This window comes from Lontra canadensis, unplaced genomic scaffold (genome assembly GCF_010015895.1).
Source record: "Lontra canadensis isolate GAN:19392208 unplaced genomic scaffold, GSC_riverotter_1.0 scaffold93, whole genome shotgun sequence".
In the NCBI taxonomy this organism is placed as follows: domain Eukaryota; kingdom Metazoa; phylum Chordata; class Mammalia; order Carnivora; family Mustelidae; genus Lontra; species Lontra canadensis.
Window position 1 is genome coordinate 1,976,018 of NW_022631087.1, and position 24,394 is coordinate 2,000,411.

The window sequence follows — 24,394 nt, forward strand, 5'->3', positions numbered from 1 at the left end:
CGCTGACAGTTACAGGTTAATCTACCAGAGTGCGGAGACCAAAAGCTCTCTCTACCTCGCACCCATTAGCTCGCTTAAAATCACAACATAAAAAGGCTTTATTCTCTGTAAATGTGTAGCTTTAGGTAACCTGCCAGTGTAGCCTAGTGATGTCTGTCCAAAAAGAAGCCCCTCTGAACAGCAGATGTCCATCAGACCCTGTCACCTCAGGGAGACATTGTTCTCCTCAGGGACAGTTCTCTGCCTGCTGGCTTCCTGGGCCGTAGACCACATATTCCTGTGTGGCACCCTGTGAAATGCCTTTGGTATGATGTGTTTACACCGTCCATTTGAAAAAATAAGACAGTGAAGATTTTGTTTCTAGATCTTACCGAGGATCATTTTCTTGTGGCCTTTCCATTTAAAACCGGGTATCTCCTAAGTTGCTTGGAGGAAGTACCGTGCGTGCATTTGTGTGCATGTGTGTACATACATGCGTGCTCTGGCCCGTGGACGTCTGTGAATGTGTATGTGAGGGAGAGCAGACAGGCCCTTACACGCTCTTACGTGCAGAGAACCCCTCAGGTCCAGGAATTGGTTTGATTACGTCCCACCTTCCCTCACTTCACTATAGTCAGTGTACTTGCTGACTTAATTCTTGTTTTGAATGCTGTGAATTTGTGTTTTTGTTTTTTTTTTTTTTTTTTCATTTCAGACCCTACATAATCGTTAAGAAACAGAAGCCTGCCGTCACGAATAAGCATATGGAAGAGCTGGCTCAGGGGTACAGGTAAATGGCCGAAAGCAGAACCTCTCAGTCTCCTTCATAGTCATATATATGATTTAATCAGCAATGGCGTTATTTGATCTGAGCTTTTAAGAAAGTATATTTTCATTTTTAGTCCCTTAATTCCTCCCTACTCAATGTATCAGCCTATTAAAAACCTATTCTTCTCTATGTGAACTTGCCTAGACTTACCAGTTTGTATCATGAGGATCAGAGTGTTGGTGTAAATTAGCACACTGTGAAGGAACAGAGGGATGTGTTGATGTGGATGCTGGGGGTCTCATCGTAGGGGCTCTTAAAAGTCATAGCAGATATTTTCAGAAGTGAGGACCAGATTAGGGCACCTGGCTGGCTCAGTCAGTTAAACATCCAACTCTTGATTTTAGCTCAGGTCATGATCTCAGGATCGCACTGGGCTCTGTGCTGGGCGTGGAGCCTGCTTAAGATTCTCTCTCCCGGGGCACGTGGGTGGCTCAGTGGGTTAAACCCCTGCCTTCAGCTCAGGTCATGATCTTAGAGTCCTGGGACTGAGCCCCGCATTGGGCTCTCTGCTCAGCAGGGAGCCTGCTTTTCCCTCTCTCTCTGCCTGCCTCTCTGCCTACTTGTGATCTCTGTCTGTCAAATAAATAAATAACATCTTTAAAAAAAAAACAAAAATGATTCTCTCTCCCTCTGCCCCTCCCTACCCCAACCCTGCGGGTGCGCTCGCATTCTAGCTCTCTCTTCAAAGAAAGTGGGGGGTGGGGGCGACCAGATTGACAAATATCATAGATGTTTCTATTTCAATGATTTGTGATCACTCTGTGATCCAAGAATAACATGTTTCAAGCACCCCAATATATTGATACTTTCTGGGAGAGAAAGGTGCTTTGGGTGTACATGAAAGCCAGTAGCCTCCTCCATTACCACATTAAAACATTGCAGTAAAATGCTTATTAGTAATGTACATTTCACCAATATTTTCCTAGGAATTTTGAAGATTTCTTACATGAAAGTCTAGTTGAATATTTAGATGTCAATGAAGAAAATGACTGTAACATCGCACTCTATGAACATACAATTAATAAGTAAGTAGGATCCTTAATAACCATAATTAAAACCTGTTCTGATTCTAGAAATCGTCTTTTCATTTCATCTCTTCTGCTATGTTGCCTCTTAGTAGGAATTGTTAAAAGTATACTGTCCTGTAATAAAGCATAACCCATCATTTATCCCACTGTAGGGTTATCACAAAGTTGCTAAAAATCTATAGACTTAATAACCTTTTTTATTCATGTTACACTTAGTATGTATTTTTTAAAAGGAATTGAATTGCTTCTCTGATTCTGATGTTTGGTTATTGTCAAAACTGAACGAATGGATCAGACTACATAAAGATGTATTTCTGTCTTCTAGAGAGGACATCTAATTCTTGTTGATACAGGAATTCCTTATATTCTGTGTTATAAGGATGTCTCTGAACTTACATGCAATATAAAAAACGATAATATGCTCACAGTGTTTCAAGTAATAGTATTTTTAGAAACATCTGTTCTATTTGGAATACATTAGAGGATGTTTCTGTATCTTTCTGTCTGATGCATGTAACTGGTGGTACTTGTTACCTGAAACTGGAATTTTTGCACTTTTATTGTGAAATAATTAGGGAGCTTCATACTACCATCTGATAACTATTTAAGTCTTCAGTCGAGAAAGTACTTTTCTGTTTCCTACTTCCAGATGAAATGTACTGCTTCATTGTTGTCTTATTAAAATTTAGTAAACAATGCTTTTCAGTCATAATCTTTATTCCTTAAAGGTAGGACTATCTCATTTGAAAAAAAAAAAAAAAAGGGTAGGACTCTCTCAAAGTGCTATTTTTATACTCCCATTTGAAGATTGAGTGACTACAAAGGAGACTCTTTAGGCAGTAACCCTCCAAACAGTAACCCGTCCTTCCTGTTTCTCAGACAGAAACCTGTTTCAGCCTTGACGCCTCTCCTCCTCTACACCCACAGCTGATCCCTTAGCCTGTGGTGTCGACCCTCAGTGTACACCGGGGATCTAATCTCTTTCCTCCACCTCCACCTCCCACCCTCGTCCAAGCCACTGCCATGGCTTACCTGGGGACTTGCAAAAGACTCCCGACTCTTTTGCCCTTGTTCCCTTATAGTCTATTCTTCGTAGGTTAAAGTGGTCTTTTCCCTTCTCTTCTCAAACCCCCAGTGGCTTTCCCCTTCCCTTGGAGTTCTTACAGAGGCTTCAAGGCCTGCACGATCTACCCACCCCTCCTGGGGTCTGCAGCATCTTCGTCCTCGCCTCCCTCACTCTCTATAACTACACTGGCCTCTTCCTCACACCTCAGACATGCTTCTACCCCAGTACCTTTGCACTGGCTGTTCCCTCACCTGGGACACTCACCTCCATCATCACCCACTCCTTCACCTCCTCTAGGTCTTCCTCAGGGGCCGCGTTCTCAGTGCCTTTTCCTGATGACCCCATTTAGAATAGACACCCCTCCTCTGTGCACCCCTGTTCACTGCTTTATTTTTCTAGGGCTTATTACCTTACAATAAGATCAATAAAATGCATATTTTATTGACTTATCTGTGTATTATTTCTCTCTCCACTAGAAACTTCACAAAAGGCAAGGATTTTTCTCTGTCGTGTTCACTGTTACACAGGAATGCAGCCGTTAGTATCAGTAGCACCCAATCACCAAGCTGACCCATGTATCAAACTCATTTTATTTTAAAAATAGAAAAAATTTGGTATTCTATAATTCATACTTGTGACTCTTTTACAATTGTAGACCTGGGTGAAGTAAAAAGAATGAATCCCCTTCCTTCCGCATCCCACCAAACTCCAGCCTCCAGACATAATCAGTGCCAGTGGTTTAATATATACTCTTTTAAGGATTTTTCTAAGTAAATACAAACATACATACATGGTCTCAAGGCAACATATTTTAATTATCTTCGTTTTTAAACTTAGCATCATTATCAACTTTATCATTCTAGATACTTTTCTATATTAGTGTACGCTTTTATGTTTATATAAATACATTAATTTCTTTATATTACATTTTCTGACTACACAGTTTATTTAATCTGTTGATGAATATTTAGGGTGTTTTCCAATTTTTCCGCTGTTGCAAACAACAGGTTACTGAGTCTTAATTTGAGCTAAACTTAAGGCTCTTATACACATTGACTAGAAAGTCTTCTAGTTCTGTTCAGGACAGATGATCATGGTGGTTATAATTTTGAATAATAGTATCCCTTTTTGTTTCATAAAAATCAAAATCCAGAGCATTTGGACTTTGAAGAATTGTTAGATAACGTATGATCTTATATACGTATTTTTTGGTACAAAAAAATAAGAAACTTGGGTCTGTACCTTTCTTCATTTTCAGCTTGTTTCAATCTATACATCTGAAAAAGTAGTTTTTATTTACATGGGGAAATTGGCCCATATTGGGAAATTGGTCAGTATGTAAACAAAACAGTACATTTAAGACTCTGTTTTACTCTAGGACATAAAATGTCACTATAAGCTGTTTCTCTTTTCAAAAAAGAAAAACCAGAAAAACAAAACCTAGGCCTCTTTCCCTCTCTGCTGACAAAGGCATAATGTGTCTGAGAGAGTTGGGGTTCTACTAGGTCATAAGGTCAAAATTATGTTCTTCAAACCAAGAGCTGCATGGAAAGCATCCTCTGTAACCAAACGAGGGGCATAATTCATACATGTATTAAAGAAAAAAAAAAAAAACCCAGTGGATAAGTGGGAGATCTTTTGCCATGTGTATTGCAACTAATTTTTCCCAATGAGTTGGGTTATCTTGGAAATCACTTGTCTTCACAGGTACTGTAAACCTTTGAAGTCACCGAAGTTATGCTTCACAGGCACTTGAGGAAGGAATAGAGGGTCACTAGAGTCCACAGACCCTGTGTGTAATGTCTGTTACTTCCAGCAAGATCCAGAAACAATCTGGCTGCCCTTTTCCTTTAAAATACCTGAGTTGCTGTATCAGCTAAAACAGGGGTTTTCACAAAAATATATTACAGAGCAGCCAGATTATGACACCTACTAGATGAAGTCTTACTTTATGTCCAGTTCCTACAGCTGAGCTGTTCAAGAAAAATACCATGTAAGCCCATATATATTTAAGTTTTCCAGTAGCCTCCTGAAAAAAGAAAAAAAGAACCAAGTGAAGTTAATCTTAATAATTTTATTTAACCCACTCTATTTAAATATTATCATGTTAACATGCAAGCAATATAAAAATATTGAGATTATTTTTTCCTATAAGGCTTGAAAGCACATCTCCGTTTGAGGGCTAAATGGTCATTGGAAATACCTGATCTGATCATTACCTTTACAGTTGAAAAAATAGATTCACAAGTGAAAGTTGTTACAAACATGAAGGTTTTGAATAACTGAACTGAGTTATTTAAGTTTGAGTTTTAAAATATAAAGTAATTAAAATTAAGTCAAATTAAACCTCCTCCAAGTTCCTCAAGCATGCGAATCTAAGTGAAAAGTGCTGAACAGCCACATTTAGCTAGTGGCTATGGTATGGGTACCCTTAGGTCTAAGGTAACTATTCTTAAATGGGATATATTCTTCTCTAAAATGGTAAAGCAACTTTGTCATTGATACAGGTTGGAAAAGTAAGGAAAAAGCAGCCCACTCATCCATGTGGATATTTTTTTCGGTATTGCATTTGGATATTGCCCAGTAATTTCTTTATAAGTATTAGTTATTGTTATTAGTATGTAATAATTTATTTTTTTTTTACCTGGGCATTCTGTACTCTCTCTCTTCTCTTGTATTTCTATAAGTAATAAGTTTCTATTACTGAAGAAAATAATTTGTTTTACTACATTTTATTTAAGTAGGTTTTTTAATTAGTTTTACTGTCATCCAATTTTGTTCTTGAGGTTTTATATAAATTACGTATAAATTTTTATACATAGCTATATAAATTTACACATTTTATTTAGGTCCTTTGGGGACCTTGGTGGCAATATTTTTTTTATGACCTTTAAGAGGTTTATTCTAGTCCCTGGTGTCTGAGATGTCTGATTCTTAATTAACTTGACAGAGATACCACCCACTTGGAGATTGAGCCCTTCACTCTGCTTGGTGTCTGTGCTGGCCTCATCCCATACCCTCATCATAACCAGTCCCCAAGAAACACGTATCAGTGTGCCATGGGGAAACAAGCCATGGGTAAGATTTCCTTTTTGAACTTGGTTGTAAATACTTGGATAAAAGACTTGAGTCTTATTCTTACTTCACTAGTACTAAATGTTTGGCTAAGTCAGGCGGTGCTGGTTCCTGAGTGTTTCTAACCTCAGGGCTTGCAGGTGCCCCGGGTCTACAGCCTCTGCAAGAATAGAGAAGACCTCTCTGTACTTATTTCTTTGGCCATACAAGGTGATATGTAATAAATGTCACAGAATGATGAGTGGGTAAATAGAGAAAAGCTCTGTAAAGTGTAAGATGTGAACCAAGAGAAAAGGGAGAAAGAGCAGAAGAATACAAGTTTGAGGGAAGAGTGGGAAAGGGAATAGAGCTGCCAGTGCACAGTGCGTATTAGAAGGTGTTCAGGACGGTCGGGTGACAGTCGTTGAACACATCATGTCCTTGCGGTTGCTCCTGTAGCTTCTGAAACATGACACCGGTTTCCAAATTCCTTTTCCTTTCTTCCTTCTCTTTTCTCTATTATCCGTTCCCAGCACTTGTTGAGCATCACTGATAGACCAGACGGTGAGGCTGACACCTGAAAATGGAGGGAGGAGAAAGAGCCCTGTCCTCAAGGAGCTAACAGTCTAATGGGGCAACCCAACAAGTACAACCGTAATTGAATGTGTTTGATAAATGCTGTCGTGGACCGACAGCTAGAATCTTAGGGAAGGAGAGTAGAAAGGGCACTTGGGGTTAGAGAGTAGGTTGCTTCTGAAGAATAGAACTGAACCAAGTCTTGAATGACCCTGAGTGTTTTTCACAGTCGTGGAAACAGAAACAAGCATTGCATGGGGATGTTGGTGCTTTGGTCTGGCTGTTGCACATGATATGGGAATAGTGTGTACTGGAGAGTTGCCATAGATTAAGGAGTTTGGGTTTTATCTTGAAGGTGGTACAGGCCCCCCCCCCCCAATTTTTTTTCTTTCTTTTTTTTTTTTTTTTCTTATAAACTTTTTTTGAAATGTTTTAAAAAATCAGTTAAGTCCCAGTAAGTTTAATTTATTTCCATACATATCTACGACATCAGTATGACTTGTCAGTTCTGGTTTAAAGTACACTACAGGGAGCTTCATGAAGAAACTGAAAGGTTTTTGCACTGCCTTTGGGTAGCATCCAGAATGCATTTAGCATCTCAGTTACCAGCAATCAGCCGCAATGGACCATAGCTTGACAATTAAGGAATCCTACATCTCATCCCAGAATAAAGACTGTGTATTTCTTTCTGAGTCTTTGTATTGCCCTTTTGGTTGGCAAAACATGTTGTCCTGCAACCATTTACCTGAATGATGTAATGCCTGGACGGTTCAGAATAATTCCCAGTGGGAAAATCTAAACAGCGGCTCATCAGTTTCGCCTTTCCCATTCATCTTCAGCAGCAGTGCAGGCTGATTTCCCGCGTGTGCTTGTGACTTGCTAACAAGTTGAAATATACAGTACTGAACCCTGTGTGTCCTGAAAGGACTATCACTTCTATTGGGTTTACCAAACCATTTTGTTTCATGATGTGAATCCTGGCTGAAATAATACACCTTTTGTGTAGAACCTTCAGCAGAATTAACGGAAGACTAATCACTCCATCGCTAATGCCACTCTTTGGTTGTGTTTGAAGATTAAAACAGAAGGAGCTATGAATCTGTCTCCACTTGGTGAATCTTTTTTTTTTTTAAGTAAAGAAGTGACTTGAAGGAAAGAAATATTTTTATTTTTGTAACTCTTCTCCCTACAGGGGAAAAAAAAAAAAAAAAGCGCCTTTATTTTGTGGCCATGAGTATCTGAAACGTTTGGTTAGTTACCACACACAGTTAAGCAGGATCAGTGTGTACAGAAAGCCAATTCAGTGTCTGTAGAGTTCTTTTGTAGTTTTCTGTGTGAAGGTTTTTTTTCTCGTTTTGTTTTGAGTGTCATTTGCAATTCATTGTCTGTGTTTTCTGAGGTTGGTGTATTCAGCTGCTCTGACCCTGGGTCCTGCACATTTAGCTCCTTGGATACAATCCTCTGACGTTCCTGCTGACGCTAGGAAGACAAAAGCCACTGAATATCTTAAGTAATTAAAAAAAAAAAGGCTTTGTTACTGTTTGTTATGATAAAACACCTGACTGGAAAGAAAAGCATCAAGATAAAAGTACATTCAAAGTTGGCACATTACATGACCACATTTCTCTTTGGACACTCATATAGCTAAGTACTGAGCAAGGGCTGTATGAAAAGTCACAAAAGGAACAAGGCCGGCAGAGGGAGAAAACCGCACAGCAGAAACCCAGGTCTGTAAAGCAGACCTAGCACTTTGAGTTGGACTTCTCTGAGTCATTTTAATTCTGCACAGTCTTGGCAGCTGGTAACTAGAAAGTACACTATCCCATTTTAAGTGTGAGCCATTGCCGAAGACGGTCTACATCTCAGACATTCTCTATGAATGGTCTGAAGTCATATTTTAGTTGCTGTTCATCCATTAGTCTGTGGCGAGTGCAAGTAGCCCGGAATTAAATCACTACACATTCTTGCCAACCTGGAAGATTTGTTATCTCCTTTTCACTACCCAGTGCCTCCCCACCCCCCCACCCCCGCCAAGAGTGACAAAATGAGAGAAAGTCCTTTTTCTGTCACTACAGAGGAGACCAAGACAAGCCCAAAGCACAGAGGCTGAAAGCCTCAGCTTTCATAAGAGAGAGCACATTTTAGTAAACATGAAACATCAGCAGAGGTGTTTCTTAAATCTAAGATTCTTTAAGTTATTAATAAGGTGCAGGTTTCTGTGTTCTGTCTTAACTGTCTACTGAGGAACACCTAACCTTCCGTGATACAGCTCTGTGGTGACAAGGTTCAGAGCAAAAACCAGGTAGACGTGGATGGAAATGGCGTGGTCTCCGGGTCACTCAGCACTGCAAGTAAAAAGCTGTGTGTTGGAGCTGCATTGTATGGACTCCCTGGCACCAGACGCCAAGTCCGCATGAGTCACGCTTTCATATCCTGTCCATTTTATTAGTTGGCAATCCTCTACTGGAACACTTTCTCCTGGTTAAAAGGATCTTTCAGTCACTATCAGCTCAGTTAATGAATATGCATCACATACCTCCCCTAGCCACAGCCTCTTCCCAACCCTCCTTCACCCCCAAATTGCTGAGACTTTTTTTTTTTAAGCTCAGGAGCTAATGCAGCTTCTGTTTTTGTTTTTGTTTTTGTTTTCAATGGATTTTGTTCCAAAGCAGATAGTTCCTTCTCTTGTGTTCCCCACTTTATACTAGAATGAAATGTCCTAGAAATAGCCTAGATTTTGTGATCCTAAAAACACATAATATACAAAGATCCTCATAAAATTTTGTTTCACTCTATATCTCCTCCTATTTCATTCAACTTTGTTTGAATTTTTTTTTTTTTAGAAGATTTATTCTTTATCTGTTTGGTAGATACAAGGTGAAAAAATGTGTTGGCCAAATTATCTCTGGCAGTTACATTTTTTAGAATTTCACTGTTCAAAAAAAGATTGAAATCATTGTAGCTACTTCAGATGTAAGACGATACGATATTTCCTGAGACTAGAAAGTTAAATAATGAATACTTAATGGACATAAAGTTGCAGTGTAGTTTAGTATGTAGAGTTAAAATGGGAGGCAGAATGGGTGATAGTGCAGGGCCCAGGGGTGTGTGTTTGTTACTACTGATGTCGTTGGTAGTATTGTTGGTGAATGTTGCCCCTTACTGACTACTGAAATGACTTAGACACATTTCTTTTAATTAATCCTAATAACCCTGTCAGACAGAATACGTACCTTCTTTGTTTCTGACAAGGAGAGGGAACCCCACTTTGGTTGAGTAACTTAGAAAAGGTTACATTCTGTCTTCTGGGCAAGACATAATGTAGCTTTCTGTAAAACTTACACAATTCTTCTCAGTTGAAACTAACTTCTTACCTCACTTTTTCCCCTTCACGGTGGGTCCTGACCTCCTCAGCATCAGTGAGGATATGAAGCAGCTAAAAATTGCACGCCTTCCCTGCTAGACTGTAGAATATAAGCACTGCGAGGACAGGACTAGGTCTGTGTTATTTATTACTGTGTCCTTGGTGCCGAGCAGGATGCCAGCTCAGTAGGCTTAGCATATTAAAGTTGTTAAGAAATCTGGTGCATGTTTTTGAAAAGAACTAAGTTGGAAAGCTTCTACAACTTGACTTTAAGATTTGCTGTAAAGCCACTGTAATGAAGACAGTGTGATACTGACGTAGGGGTGGATATATAGATCAGTGGAACAGAATCAGGAATCCAGAAACAGACCCACATGTCTGTGGGCATTAAATTTTCAATGAATGTCAGACAATTCCAGGGGAAAGGAGAATCTTATCAACAAAATAACATGTATGTATGTGTATCTGTATAGAAATAAATGAGCACCAACTCCTCCCTCATAACCATACAAAAAATGAACACAAAAAATGGATCATAGCTCAGAATGTAAAAGCTAAATCCATAAAATGTGTAGAAAGAAACATAGGCAAAAAGTCTTCATGACCTTGAACAAACTAAGTAAGATTTCTTAGAACTCAAAAAGCGCAGGCTGTGAAAAAGAAAAAAACATTAGTAATTCAGACTCTCAAAATTAAACTTTTACGCTTTGAAAGACACTGTTAATAATATGAAAAACGGGCGCCTGGGTGGCTCAGTGGGTTAAGCCGCTGCCTTCGGCTCGGGTCATGATCTCAGGGTCCTGGGATCAAGCCCCGCATCGGGCTCTCTGCTCGGCAGGGAGCCTGCTTCCTCCTCTCTCTCTGCCTGCCTCTCTGTCTGCTTGTGATCTCTCTCTGTCAAATAAATAAATAAAATCTTAAAAAAAAAAAGTGTTTAAAAAAAAAAGAATATGAAAAACATTAATCCAAAGAATGGGAGCAGGTGTTTGCAGTATATACATCTGATAAAGGATCTGTGCCCGCTACATATAAGAACTCTTCAGTGGTGAGACTACTCGGTTTAAAGATGGCAAAAATGAAAATCAGGCACTGCACAGAGAGTAATAGGAATGACGCGTAAACTCATGAAACTCTGTTCGATGTTATTAGTCGTTAGGTAGATGTAAATTAAAACCGAGATCCCACCATCTGCTCATTAGAACAACCGAATTGGAAAAGACGGACACACCAAGTGTCCGGAGTGGAGCAGCTACAAAGCGCATGCGCTGCTGGTGCAAATGTAAACGGTGTAATACTTCCGAAAATTCTCAAGCAGTTTTTTAGGTTAACCATACCCTTACCGAACCACTCAGAAGTTCCACTCTTGTGTATTTGCCCAAAAGAAGTGGACACACAAAGTCTTACGTGTGAATGTTCATGGCAGCTTTATGCACAAGTGCCCCAAACGAAACACTTCACATATCCAGCAGCAGCTGAACGGGTGAACAAACCGTAGAGACACGCAGGGCAGTAGTTCTCGACGGTGGCAGAGAGTGGACTGTGATACAGCTTCCTGGGCGGGTCTCAGAATCCTTACGCCAAGTGAGAAAACCCTCATGGGAGTTCATACTGCAGGATTCCATTTATATAAAATTATAGAAAATGCAAACTGTAATGATAAACAGAGCCGTGGTTGCCCGGGGTCAGGGGGTGGGATCTTTTGGGAATGTCAGAAGTATTCTGGATCTTGATTGTGGTGGTGGTTTTACAAAGGCATGAATCTGTCAGAACTCATCAGTTTTGTACACTTCAAATGGCTAAAGTTTATTGTATTTAATAATGTTATTAAATTTTCAAAAATTGGGCAAAGGGAGACAGAAAAAAATAGTTAAATGCATAAAACTTCATTGTTTTTCAGTATACATTTCTTAAGCTATTCAGTCTCAGCTGTATGTATGCTTACTAACCTTCTTTCATCCCGTCTTAAAATAATTTTAACCTACAGGGACATGCCTTGCGGTGTCATCCTGTGGTTTCTCAAGAAAGTTATGAGTAAGAAAGTATGATTTTATAAGAAGGATCATGTCCTGGGTAGTAAGGAAATGAGTCTATAGCTATAGCCCCGAAGACTGAAGTTACAGCAACATTGGACTGTGGAGGGAGAACCCTGCCTACAGATACTCTCATCGTGTTGGTTATTACGTACGTGCAATGTTTTAATAAAGGAAGCTGAAAATAGTAAGAGGCATCCTAGTTTGGACACGTGCTTCACCCAGACTAGTCTTTTAATGTCGCATGACATTTTCTCAAAAAAAGATTGCTTATTGGCAAAATAGTCATTCAGGATTTTTACAGAAATGTGGGGTGCAATGGCATTTTGAGGTTTTAGAATAGAGAAGTCATAGCTTATAAATCCTGTTTCCACCAACACGCCGTCAGTACAGCTAAACACGTATATCCATGTGTGTATCCCTGCGAGTTGTTTAAAAAGTCTTTGAAGAACATTTCTAATGAGATCATAAGCACCAAACATTTGCTAACCCATTTTGCTGTTCATCCATTCAGCGGTCAGGTCAGTTGTGATGCCTGAGAATTGCATTCTGGCCCCGGTAGCACAGTTTCCAGCGGGAGCCAGTCTCTCTGGCCATTGTTGGGAGGCGCAACCGTGAACGCTTCCCTGCTGCATAATCACGCCCGTCTCAGGTTTCAGAAGCCGTGTTTGGTAGCCTGGTGGGACATTGCCTGAACCCTCAGCTCCAGCTGGGTGAAGTGTACAATTGGAACTGAAATCTTGACATAAATTTTAAGTGATTTCATGTAAAAGGACAAACTTATTGTCAGTGAACTTTACCATGATCCAGGCAACAGGCATTTTATTTCTAAAACAGTCAGTGATCTATTACCAGGTGTCTGGCCCAGTTTATTAGTTGGCACTAAAGTAACATAAATTAATGGACAGTTTATAAGTGTAAACTCAAGAAACAGTTCATGATAAATTTCCTGAGATTTAAGTACAAACATACTATCATGAAAAGTAGGGGCACCTGGGTGGCTCAGTGGGTTAAAGCCTCTGCCTTCGGCTCGGGTCGTGATCCCAGAGTCCTGGGATCGAGCCCTACATCGGGCTCTCTGCTCAGCGGAGAGCCTGCTTCCCCCCAACTCCGCCCCCCCCCGCCTGCCTCTACCTACTTGTGATCTCTCTGTCAAATAAATAAATAAATAAATAAATAAAGTATAATTCAGTTCGGTTTCATTTACTGACATTTACGGAGCCGCTGTAGTGGGCCCCCCACTGTACTAGGTGTTCATATCCTACAGATTTCATTATTTCTTTCAATAATAATTGTCAAGGAGTGCCATGTCATTTTTGCTGCCTGAGTAGGTTATTTTCATCCCTGAATTGAAATCACCATTGATTTCATGCCATGAATGGGAGAAAAAGGTGAAGGAGACAAATACTGAGTTTTGGTTATCTGCTCCTCTTAGAACTTAACTCCTTTAAATGATACTTAGGCTTCTTGGGGTGTGTGGGTGTTGAGGATGTGTTGCCATGGAAGCCTGTGCAAGAGAAAAAGAGACGTAATGGAAAAGAAGAGATACCTGGGAGAAGTTAAAGAGGCACAGTAGCCCACACGTGAGTTTAGTAGTGGGGCAAACGTCAGTCCCCATTCTAAGGTCTCTGAGTAGGAGAGCATATTGTATTCACAAGACCAGGAGAGCGAAGCCCTTTTTTTGGTGCAAGTCTGTGAACCCTAGTGAACCCCTTTGGGGAAGAGGGAGAAAGGGTAACATTCTGATTTCACTTCCGACTGATAGTAACAACCTTCCAAGGTCCAGTGAGGTGGAAAGCCTGATTGCTAAGGACCTAAAATAAAAGTCTATACCTGATTGAACCAGACCCTGGATTCCTCAGGGGAAAGAACCCTTTCCCCTGAGGACCATTTTATCTCTGGTGCTGGACACAGAGTAGTGTTTATTCAGTACTTTGTAAAGGAAGAGTTAAGTAGATGAGTAAATCCACTCTTCTCTGCTTTCACTTTGCTCCTTTTCCTTCCTTTCTTTCTTGTCTTTCCTTGTCTTCTGTTTTCTTTTTTATTTAGAACTTTTGTAATGGTTGATTTCTTTTTATGGAATGGATCTGTTTGTCCTATTCTGTCTCGTTGCCTGTCAGCACTGAAGTTGGTTTCTAATTACCTTCCAGAATAGCTTTGGAAATGGGTCTGCAACATAGTAGAACTGAGTACAGAATTGTTGGCTTCCCTGGTTAATTTCACAACCAGTAGGCTGCAGTTACTTATGTTAGAATACCTTGGGTGTGATTTTTTTTTCTTCTTCATGGAACTTTTTAACATTACTGAAAAAAAAAATGCTTTTAAATGTCGGTAGGTACTGTGAGAGTCCTGCTTTTGAAATATTTAACCTGAAGGTTTTCTTCATGTTAATTAGTGAAAATAATGTGGGTTTTTCTTTTCCATCTCTATATTCTTGGCTACCTAATTATTGGACATAATAGAATGTTGCATTTTGCTTTCTCCAATATCAATGAAGGTACCATTGGATACAACCAGCGGAACAGAATCGATACTCTCATGTATCTGCTAGCATACCCACAAAAACCCATGGTTAAAACAAAGACCATTGAGTTGATAGAATTTGAGAAACTTCCAGCTGGACAGAACGCAACAGTTGCCGTGATGAGTTATAGCGGCTATGATATTGAAGACGCCCTGGTTTTAAACAAGGCCTCGTTGGACAGGGGTAAGTGGGTTTTCAGAGCTCTGACACCTGAGGCACTCTGCAGAGTTCAGGCATAAGGACAATCTGTTAAAAATCACCTGGTGTCAAAATGTTAACGTTGGCTTCAAGTGATTTGAATTTTATAACATACAAACAGGAGGCGGCTAGGTTTCGGTGTTGACTTTTTTAATGAATATTATGTAGAGGTAATTTGTCAAATGAATTACTGAATGTGTTTTTTCTATATTTTACTTTATTGGTAGTTTGAGACAGTTCCTCAACAGAAAACATGGAAGAATTTATTTCCTAGCAGGAATTCTAATAAATGAAAGGCGGTCTTTAAATCTGTCTAGTTATATGTTCGGCAACAAACTGAGAAGGCAGTAGTAGTATTTCTGTGTTAAAGGCAATTTTTGTTAATTCTGTGTTTCAGCCCCACAATGTGCATACCTTTTTGTTAGCAAAATGCTGAAAGTTAAAAATACAAACACACAAATGCTTAGCGTTTTTATGCAACCCTTTGTCTGCCTTTTGACAGTTTACTTTTGCAAGTCACCGCTTCATGGTTGGTACCCGTCACCTGACCTGAAGTCTGACTCGTCTCTTCATAATCTGTTTCTCTTTTTCCTCCCTGGCATGCCCACTCTGCCTTCCCCTTCACTCTCTATAGTTGCTAGGCAGCCATAATAGTACTCCTAGACATGTGTCTTTGGCATTAATGTTGGCTGCACTTAATTTATGCCTCTTTTTTTCCTCCAAATGACAACAGCCATGCTTTAAAACTAGATGTTTTCCTTTCTGATTAACTGGTAACGTTTATGTGGAAATCTGAAGACTTTGTGATATCTGTCAGAAACTCCACAACACAATTTAATGATCTGAGTTTACTGTCCTTCAGCTTTTCAGCTATCACCTGTAAATAAAATGTCCATTTACACTTAGAGGAAAACACTTCTTGATTTCAGCCCGTTCAGATTCCCACTGCACTCCAGCACGTTGCAGTTAATGGCCATTGTACGGAATTTCAAGATCATGTAACGTTTCCAAAGCAGCTGGCTCTCAGAGCGGAGTTTATTATGGCTGTACACAATTTACTAGGGGCCACACTGACATCTTCATCTACCATCCAGATGTAGAAATTGGTTATTTCATCGCACAGTCACCTTCTTTAAAAATTGCATTAGAGCACCAGGGTTTTATTTAGAAATCTACTTTTTCCTGATTTTCCAAACTCCCGTTCTTAGATTTCTTGTAAAAGTTCTGCCTTAGGGAGGATCGTAAGTGAAGGATTTTACAACCATGCATTTTATCTCCTCAGTAATAGCTGGCGTTTACTCCCGAGACATTTTCCTATTGCAGTGAGCCTCTGACATGGCTCAGTATATCCTGGGGAGGTTAGAGAAAATCCAGCTTAGAGTGACTGCTTGGCCAGAGGGAGAAAAAGGAAAAAAGAAAGACATGCAGTCACAGAATCTTGGGAAATGATATTTAGTGCTGAAGAGTTGACAGTTCTTCTGGGCAGCTCTGCAACCGGTGAATCTTCTTGTGGGATTCAGTGCTGGAAGTTTTTGTTCCATCTGAAGGTTTCCTTCTGTTCGTGTTGCTGATCTTTCATAATGTGCATTTAGCTTATAAGTCGGTCTCAGGACTTTCCCCTCATCCACTAGACACATGTGATCTAAAAATATAATCAGAATAAACTCTGATCTCTTCTGATCAGGGCACAGGCAAACGACTTCTCCCCTTAGAATCATTTGATTGCAGCTGCTTTTCATTTTCTCACCTCTTTGGAGAAAAGTTAATCTTTTGTTTCCTTGTTCGGGACTTCCTCTGAATGTCAATTAAAAAAAGGAAAACTCGGGGCGCCTGGGTGGCTCAGTGGGTTAAAGCCTCTGCCTTCGGCTCAGGTCATGATCTCAGGGTCCTGGGATCGAGTCCCGCATCAGGCTCTTTGCTCAGCTGGGGGCCTGCTTCCTCTCTCTCTCCCTGCCTGTCTGCCTGCTTGTGATCTCTCTCTCTCTGTCAAATAAATAAATAAAATCTTTAAAAAAAAAGGAAAACTTTTCAGAGAAGGTTAGCGGAAGTGAGGCACCAGAATGATGTGTAGGAAGAAGGGTTGTGGCTGACCAGGAGACTTGGCATGTTTCAATTCTGCCACCAACTTGCTGAGTGACCTTGGTCACGTCACTTCCCTGGACCTCATTTTGTAGCACTCATAGCTCCTGTAGACAGCGAGGGTAAGCCAGGTGGCCTCTGGGGCCCTTTCTAGTCCCCGTACGCTGTGGCTCTGTGCTCCAAAAGAATCACAGTGACACTCAGACAAGGTCTGTTTCATGCCGACACGTGGTTGTAGAGATGTCAGTGTTTATGTGGGTGGGGGATTGGGGCGGGAAGCCCTGAGCCAGCTCTTGAGGTGATTAGATCCCAGATTAGCCAAATGTAGAACATGTTTGGGGGTGCGGGTGTTCACTAACACAAACCTCATTTTCTCCTAGTCCTGTTGGTCGTTCTTATCCCTGTTGGAGTTTCATTTTAGGCTTCGGGCGTTGCCTTGTATATAAAAATGCTAAATGTACGTTGAAACGCTATACCAATCAGACCTTTGATAAAGTGATGGGGCCGATGTTGGACGCTGCCACAAGGAAACCCATCTGGCGACACGAAATTTTAGATGCGGATGGGATTTGTTCTCCAGGTAAGGGCCTTTTTAAAAAACCATTTATATTTTTGAAATATGAAAGTTATTCAGCAATATTTCTTAACATTCGGTAAAGAGAGAAGAGAGAAGATAACAACTTACAAAACCGCTTTCCTAACTCAATCAGTGAGGTCATTTTTTAAAAAAGTGTTTTTTGTTTCTTAAATTGTAGAGAGAGAGCACACAAGCATGGGGAGGGGCAGAGGCACAGGGAAGGCATCTCAAGCAGACTCCCCACTCAGCGCAGAGCCCGACACAGGCTTGATCCCACCACCCTGAGATCATGACCTGAGCTGAAATCAAGAGTCAGGTGCTCAACCGACTGAGGCGCCCAGGCACCCAGTGTGGTCCTTTTTGATGAATTTCCCTTCCAGTCTGTTTTTCTGTGCATACATTTCTACATAGTAGTCTTAGTTATGCTTCTCTAAATTAATTTAATTCAAATTAATTTAATTCAAATTAATTCTAATTTAATTCAAAATTAAAATTTTGAATCTCAGGAGAGCCACTTTAAGGAATTGTTTAGAAGAATGTCGTGTCCCTACATTTACACTGGCATGTCATCATTTGTGCATTGAGCTTAGACCAGCTTTCTTAGAATCTTCTTCCCCTAAAAAGTGGGACTCCGTTCTAATTACAGTAATGAACTCGCTGACGCAGCCCACAGCAGCCGTCCTTGTAAGTCTTACAGGCCAGTGCGGAGACTAGCCTTGACCAACGGGTCATATGTGAACCTATATCCAGTCACAGCCAGGTTAAGGAATCCTGTAAAGAGCTAGGAGGGCATTTGATAGCAAGAGGATCTGACCTAGGCAGGAAGCTCGGGGTAGCCTTCCCTAAGAAAGCAGAGCTGAGATCTGGTGGATGAGTGCGGGTAACTAGCAGAGACGGAGAGGATTGTGTTCTGAGCCGTGGCAAGGGCCTGTGTAACTATTAAGCTGCAGGGCTCGTTAGTCAAAACTTCCGAAAGGAGGCCACTGGGAGCGTGGCTCCTAGCGAGAGAGAGTATAGGGGAGGATGCTAAACGTGAATCTAGAGAGAGAAAGAGAGGGAGGGGCAGGGCCCAGACACAGGCTTTGCAACCACACTACTATTTTCATTATGATCCTAAAACCAATGCTGTGATCAGATGGCATTTTGAAATGATCATTCTGATCACAGTGCAGAGAAAAGAGTAGAAAGGGGCCAAAACAGGAGACAGCAGAGCAGGTGATGGGAGCCGCAGTGAGGTGGAGCAAGGGAGTGAGGGAGGACACCAGGAGGGGAGAGCCACGTGACTCATCAGGATGGTGCACGGATGGTGAGTGCTGTGTCCGCTTTGCCCACAGCCCCGTGGTGCACGGCTTCCCCTCTGCCTTGCTGCATTTGTTTCCCTCTTAACCTGGGTCATGTGGTTTGGAAGGTAGTGCCATCGCAGTACTGTAGTTCTTGGCCTTTGAGCTTACCAGGGAAAGATGCAGAGAGAGGTGAGAAGAGCAAAAAAAATCAAAGAAATATTTTGATTTCCTCATTGTCCAAGTTAGGTCGGCAGTGACTTACTATTGTTTGAAATAACTACTAATAAAAGTAAGTGGCCCGGACTTGTTCCAACACTCTAGAGATCTATAAAACTGCCACTTACTGGGGCCCCTGGTGTCTCAGTCGGTTGAATGCCTGACTCTTTGTTTTGGCTCAGGTCATAATCTCAGGATCATGAGATCAAGCCCCGTGTCCGGCTCTGGGCTCGGCATGGAGTCTGCTTGAGATTCTCTTCCTCACTCTGCCCCTCCCCCCACTTGCATGCACATGACTGCTCTCTCTAAAATACATGAATAAATAAAATCTTTTAAAAATAAATAAAATCGCCACTTATTGACATGAAGTCAGTATGGTCCCCTAAATCAGTTTCTTGATGTTTCACACTCTGTGCTCATCTGATTTTTCAAATGGGCTGGTGCAGTTCTAGACGAGTCCTGTGGAACTCTAGCTCACACGGAATTGGCTTTTTCCTTCCTTGTGTGCATTCCATGGACCAATCTAACCGCGTAATTGTAGGCTACAGTAATGTTTGTATTCCACAGAGATGGTAATGACTGGGCTATGATTCCCTTCTCTTCTTCTTAGGTGAGAAGGTAGAAAACAAGCAAGTGCTGGTCAATAAGTCTATGCCCACAGTAACTCAGATTCCTCTGGAAGGAAGTAATGTGCCCCAGCAGCCGCAGTACAAGGATGTGCCCATCACGTAGGTATTGGTTGTGCCTCGGAAATACATAGGAAGATTCAAAAAAGAGATAAAGAGAGAAGGGCTAGAGGAAATTAGAAGTTAGTCTTGGAGGTTTAGAGGGGAGAAATGACAGTTCGGGGTAGTAATAGTTGTCCTGTGGAGACAGCATGGCATGGAAGGAAAATCTCAGCTGTGGAATCGTGGGGGCCTTCCAACCTGGGCTTGAGTCGGGGGCCAGATAGGCAGGGGTTCCAGGTAAGGGGACAGTGAGTGGGAAGGCCCCACGGGCAGAGGAGCACCTGGGTTTGGAGGACCAGTGTACCCTGCTGGGATGAGTCTGTGCAGTACTCGGGAATTCATTAGGTAGATAGTGATACGATCAGATTTGTGTTAAGTAAATAAAACACACTGGCCGCAGTGTGGCGTCACCATCACAGTGGACGACGACTGGGCTTTCGTACCGGGTGTGCTGTGGGTTACCTCGCGTGGCTGAAGCTCTCAAACTCGGGCTCAGGCTTTCATCTGAACAGTGAGAAGCTGGTGCTTGTTCGTCTCCAGATGTCCTCTGGGCTCTCGAATATGGTGAGATACAAGACTCCATGAGATGAGCCACGGGCCAATGGTAGTGGCCACACTGGGACGTAAAACTAAAAGGAGTAACAGGATACTCAGTCTAGCCCAGGAACTGAGTTAATCCAGTTCAAGAGGTGGGCCAGGGCGTGACAGAGGAGAGCTGGATTCCTTGACAGCGGAAGGCAGTCCAGCAGATCCTTTCAGCACACAGCCGAGGTCTGCTCCAGGCCAGCCACAGTGCTGCATGTCCCGGGGACACAGAGCTGAGAGATACCACCAGCCTTGCCTGCAAAGAGCCGCTTCTAGTTAGCAAAGACCTACACAAACGCCTAAGTACGGGGACTGTCAGATCATCCTTAGTGGTTTAGCTGAGAACGTTCACTGTACCAGTTACCATTCTGGGCATCATATAGGTGTTAGCTCATTTGTTCTTACCACTACCCTGTGAACCAGGCTCTCTAGATGGCCTTGTTTGAAAGACAGAAACAGAGAGGTTAAATAATTTACCAAGGTCACACAGCTACAAGTGGCAGTCAGGATTTGAACTCTCGCGGTCTGGCTTCAGAGCCCGACTCCTGCCCACTCCGCTAAACGCTGCCTTGCTGTGGGCGTCATGGATTTGTCTGTGCGGTCGGAGCACAGGGGAGAAAGTGGGCCCTCTACTTGGGGGAGGGGTCAGGACCCTTGCACCCAATCCTACAGAGCAAAAGCTGTTTCAGAATGACAGAGGTGGTTGTGCTAGCTGGTTTTCTTCCTGTCCTGGAGGAGGAGATCTTTTTTCCTCTTCAAAGCTTGCCCCTCCACTTTCCTGGGTTCTTCATTTAATCTAGACCTTTTTAGGGACCTGACTGTCATTTTCTTTTCTGTCTTTCCATATCTTCAACAAGTTTTCTATCAGTTCCTTCCCTATAGGCTAGAAAGTGTGCTCACATATTTCTTATCCTTAAAAGAAAATGCAGCCTCCCTGGGAGTTCTGTGATCCTTCCAAGCTGCCACTCTTGGTGTCCAAGCATCCCTTTCCTTGTCTGCAATAAGGGAGTAGCCGTGTGTGAATATGTGTGGTGTGGGTTACATTGCCTTAAGCCTGCCTCGTAATAAGTGTTCACTAAATGTTAGCCATTTCAGAACCAGGACTGTAAAAGGGAAATTGTAACCTTAGAATTTAATGTTGAGAAACAAAAGGCACGTTTCAGAGTCCAGAATGGCAATGTCGAAACATTTTGTGGTTGATATTAAATAAAATATGACCTGTGAGCGATAGGTTCACAAAGGGCAGTTTGAAAACTGTTTTTGGTGACTTCCTCTTAATATTAGCTACAAAGGGGCAACAGATTCATATATTGAAAAAGTGATGATCTCTTCAAATGCCGAAGATGCTTTTCTGATCAAAATGCTGCTGAGACAGACCAGGCGTCCGGAGATTGGAGACAAATTCAGCAGCCGTCATGGGCAGAAAGGTAAATTGTGTCGTTCTTCAATTTGTTTATAAAACTGAAAATAGTTATTTATTAACCACATGCGTGAGAAATGTTGTATAACCTTCCCCTGTTAAAGAAAATTTAGTCCTTTGAAAAAATTATTATATTGGGATCAAAATTATGCTTGTTTTGTACCTTAGGTTAACCTATTGATATTTTAATGGCATTGAAAAAATGTACCACAGAATTGCCTCTCTTTGCCTTTATCTCCTTCTTTAGCAACTGCTCCCCGCCAAGATTATGATTCCATTCTAGACAGTGTACCCACTAAAGTACAGGTAGCTGTTTGAAAAAATAAATAGCAAGACCTATTTCTCATGGAAGGTGCATATTTCCAGTGCTGTCTGTTGGGCCATGGTATTGTAGGAGGTCAGCACGAGAAGGCGCCTCCAGGCCCCGTGGGGAGGTGTGAGGAAGCGCAGACCCCGGGTGCCAGTAGCCAGGCCGAGGTACCGACTAGCAGCCCAGGTCTCCCAACACCCACGCAGCGCCCTCCTTGCCCGCTGCCTCACGGTCCTACTCCTGGATGGGTTTCTCCACCAGACCACACTGGCAAGTCCCATTCCTCGCTGGGGGTTGCCGATGAGTTCTCATGCACTCGTGGCTTTGTTTTGTCTTTTTATCTTCAGGAAACAGCACTGTGTCACTACTGATTAACTTATTCTCAGTAGGGTCCCTTTTAGTTGTATATCTACCACACTGCTGAGTGGAATGTTGGCCCCCGGGGTGTTGAACTGTGGCGTGTCTACCGCTTACCTCGTTGACGAACCACAGGAGCAACTAACACTTTTGTGGCACTGACTGTGTGCCTGGCAATGTTCTCCACACTTTCCATGTACTGACTCACTCGGTGAGTGCCTTCTCACCCAATCCTGGGAAGTCGGTGCTGTTTTCTTCTGCATAGTAGAGGTGCAGTGACGTGACTCGCTTGCCTGGTGTCCCCAGTCGGTGGTAGATGTGGTTTTTGAGCTCTCGCCGTCCGTCTCCAGAGTCCACACTCCTTCCTGAAAGCTGTGCTGTGCTGACTGGCAAGCGGTTAGTGTTGTGCCGGGAACACAGTAGGTGCTCAAGAAGAGAGCAGCGATCACTGGTTTACAGATGCTGCTTGTCATGCCTTCTGCTCTCCTCTTCACTGGTAAATTCCTAGTGCGATGTCTTCTTGTTTTTAATTGATAGGTCTAAAGATAATTGCATTTTATGTTCTTGCTGATTTCAACTTTTATTTGCTAAGCGAGTGTATATGACAATTTGTTTAGTCAAATGAATCCAGCCTTAGTTGTCATTCCTTCCGTCAGTGAAACTGTTCCAGAGCAAGATACCTGTTTCATCAAAAACATTTTTAGTTCAGACACAAGATTGTTTTGGCCTGTCAGTATCTTATTAAAAAAATTCATTTTATTCATGTGAATTTGACACTTCTACTTCATACAATTCCCTAAGAGGCTAACTCTTCATACCTTTTCAGTGTTTGTAAACGTTTCTTGAGATTCTAGTGTTTTCTACTGCTAGCCAGTGAGAAACAAATTCTCTGTATTGAAACTATTTTCTCCCTTTCTCTAGGTCTAGACAGTTTCTGAGATGCGCTCCTAAGTTACTCCATAATCTTGTTCACAGCCTCTGTTTCACTTGACCTGTTCCCTGGGTAAGGGCAAAGTTTGGTACTCTTCGTATAACATGTTGGCACTGGAAAATTTACAAGAATGCACCCTGTAAGAGAAAGTTTCCATTCTGAATCTGTTTACAAACTTCACATATCCCAAATCCTCATGTTTTATTCCACTGGAGTATTACGCAAAGAGTGGAAGTCTGGCAAAGATCTCAGTGATTATCCACTCTGTTGTGTAACTTCACTAAACTTGAGGACAGGGATCATATGCTTGCATTTTAACGAAGCCTGATAGAGCCTTTCTCATGAGGATACCTGATAGGTAGTTGATAATGGTTGAATATATGAGTAAACTGAAGGTAGGGAAGTGAAAGGGGACAGATGTGGTCCTCTTGATGGACTGATTTTACTCGGGTTTTCATCTATGGATAATGTGTGAGCATGCATGTGTATAGTGTAGACGAAACAGTACTTTTGGAAATGAGAAACACACTTGTTAGTAAGGTGCTGTAAACACAGACCTGTACAGGTACAGGTAAAATGTCAGCAGGTTTTTGTGCTCTAACATTGGTCAGACTATTAGTATGATAGGGATAATGTTCATTGACAGAAGTGGTTTCCAGTCTGCAATGATGTGACACAGCAGATTTTGGAGATCGGTTCAACCTTAGTGGGACTTGATTTTGTACTTCTCCACGAAACAGAAAGAAGCCCTCTTGGGGTTAGGTGACCTTTCACTTGTAGTGAGTTTATCTCACTAGTTTTCTTTTCCAGATGGCTTTTAATCCAAGGATGAAAACCTGATTAGCCTCGATTTCCCTTGATACCCCCTTCTCTTACAGCTTCATCAGATTTATTGAAAAGATGGGGGGAAAACGGGCAAACAAAAAACAGGTAGCGTAAGCCTTAAAGTAATGGAAGGATGATGTAGGACCTGTATCTGAGCATAGTTTTTGTTTCTTTTAAGTATGGGTTTTTAATCAGATAATAAATGCACTGTTTTAAAAGGTCAAATAGTACAGAAAGGGGGTTTGAACTGAAAAACATCAGTCCCTGCCTTTTCTCCAGTTCTGGTTCCCAGAAGCAATTTCTTCTTATTTTTACCTTCGTATTTCAAAATAGTATTTTTAAGCAGCTGTATCTTCATTCATCCATTTTAGAGGTGACATATTGATTTTCTGTTATGGGAGACAGGAGGAGCGAGCATTTCACTGCCTCTCTTTC

The 24,394-nt window shown here is 41.7% G+C and overlaps 1 protein-coding gene across 1 annotated transcript in view; it reads left to right on the top strand.

Annotated features, from left to right (window-relative positions):
• POLR3B (RNA polymerase III subunit B) overlaps nt 1-24,394 on the top strand; it is a 104,974-nt gene that overhangs the window by 54,146 nt on the left and 26,434 nt on the right. Inside the window, exons 17-23 of the mRNA XM_032836502.1 lie at nt 695-769; nt 1,735-1,833; nt 5,853-5,980; nt 14,424-14,633; nt 17,149-17,307; nt 19,414-19,531; nt 21,401-21,543. Of these exons, the coding sequence (XP_032692393.1) occupies nt 695-769; nt 1,735-1,833; nt 5,853-5,980; nt 14,424-14,633; nt 17,149-17,307; nt 19,414-19,531; nt 21,401-21,543 (932 nt within the window). The remainder of the gene's footprint in view (nt 1-694; nt 770-1,734; nt 1,834-5,852; nt 5,981-14,423; nt 14,634-17,148; nt 17,308-19,413; nt 19,532-21,400; nt 21,544-24,394) is intronic.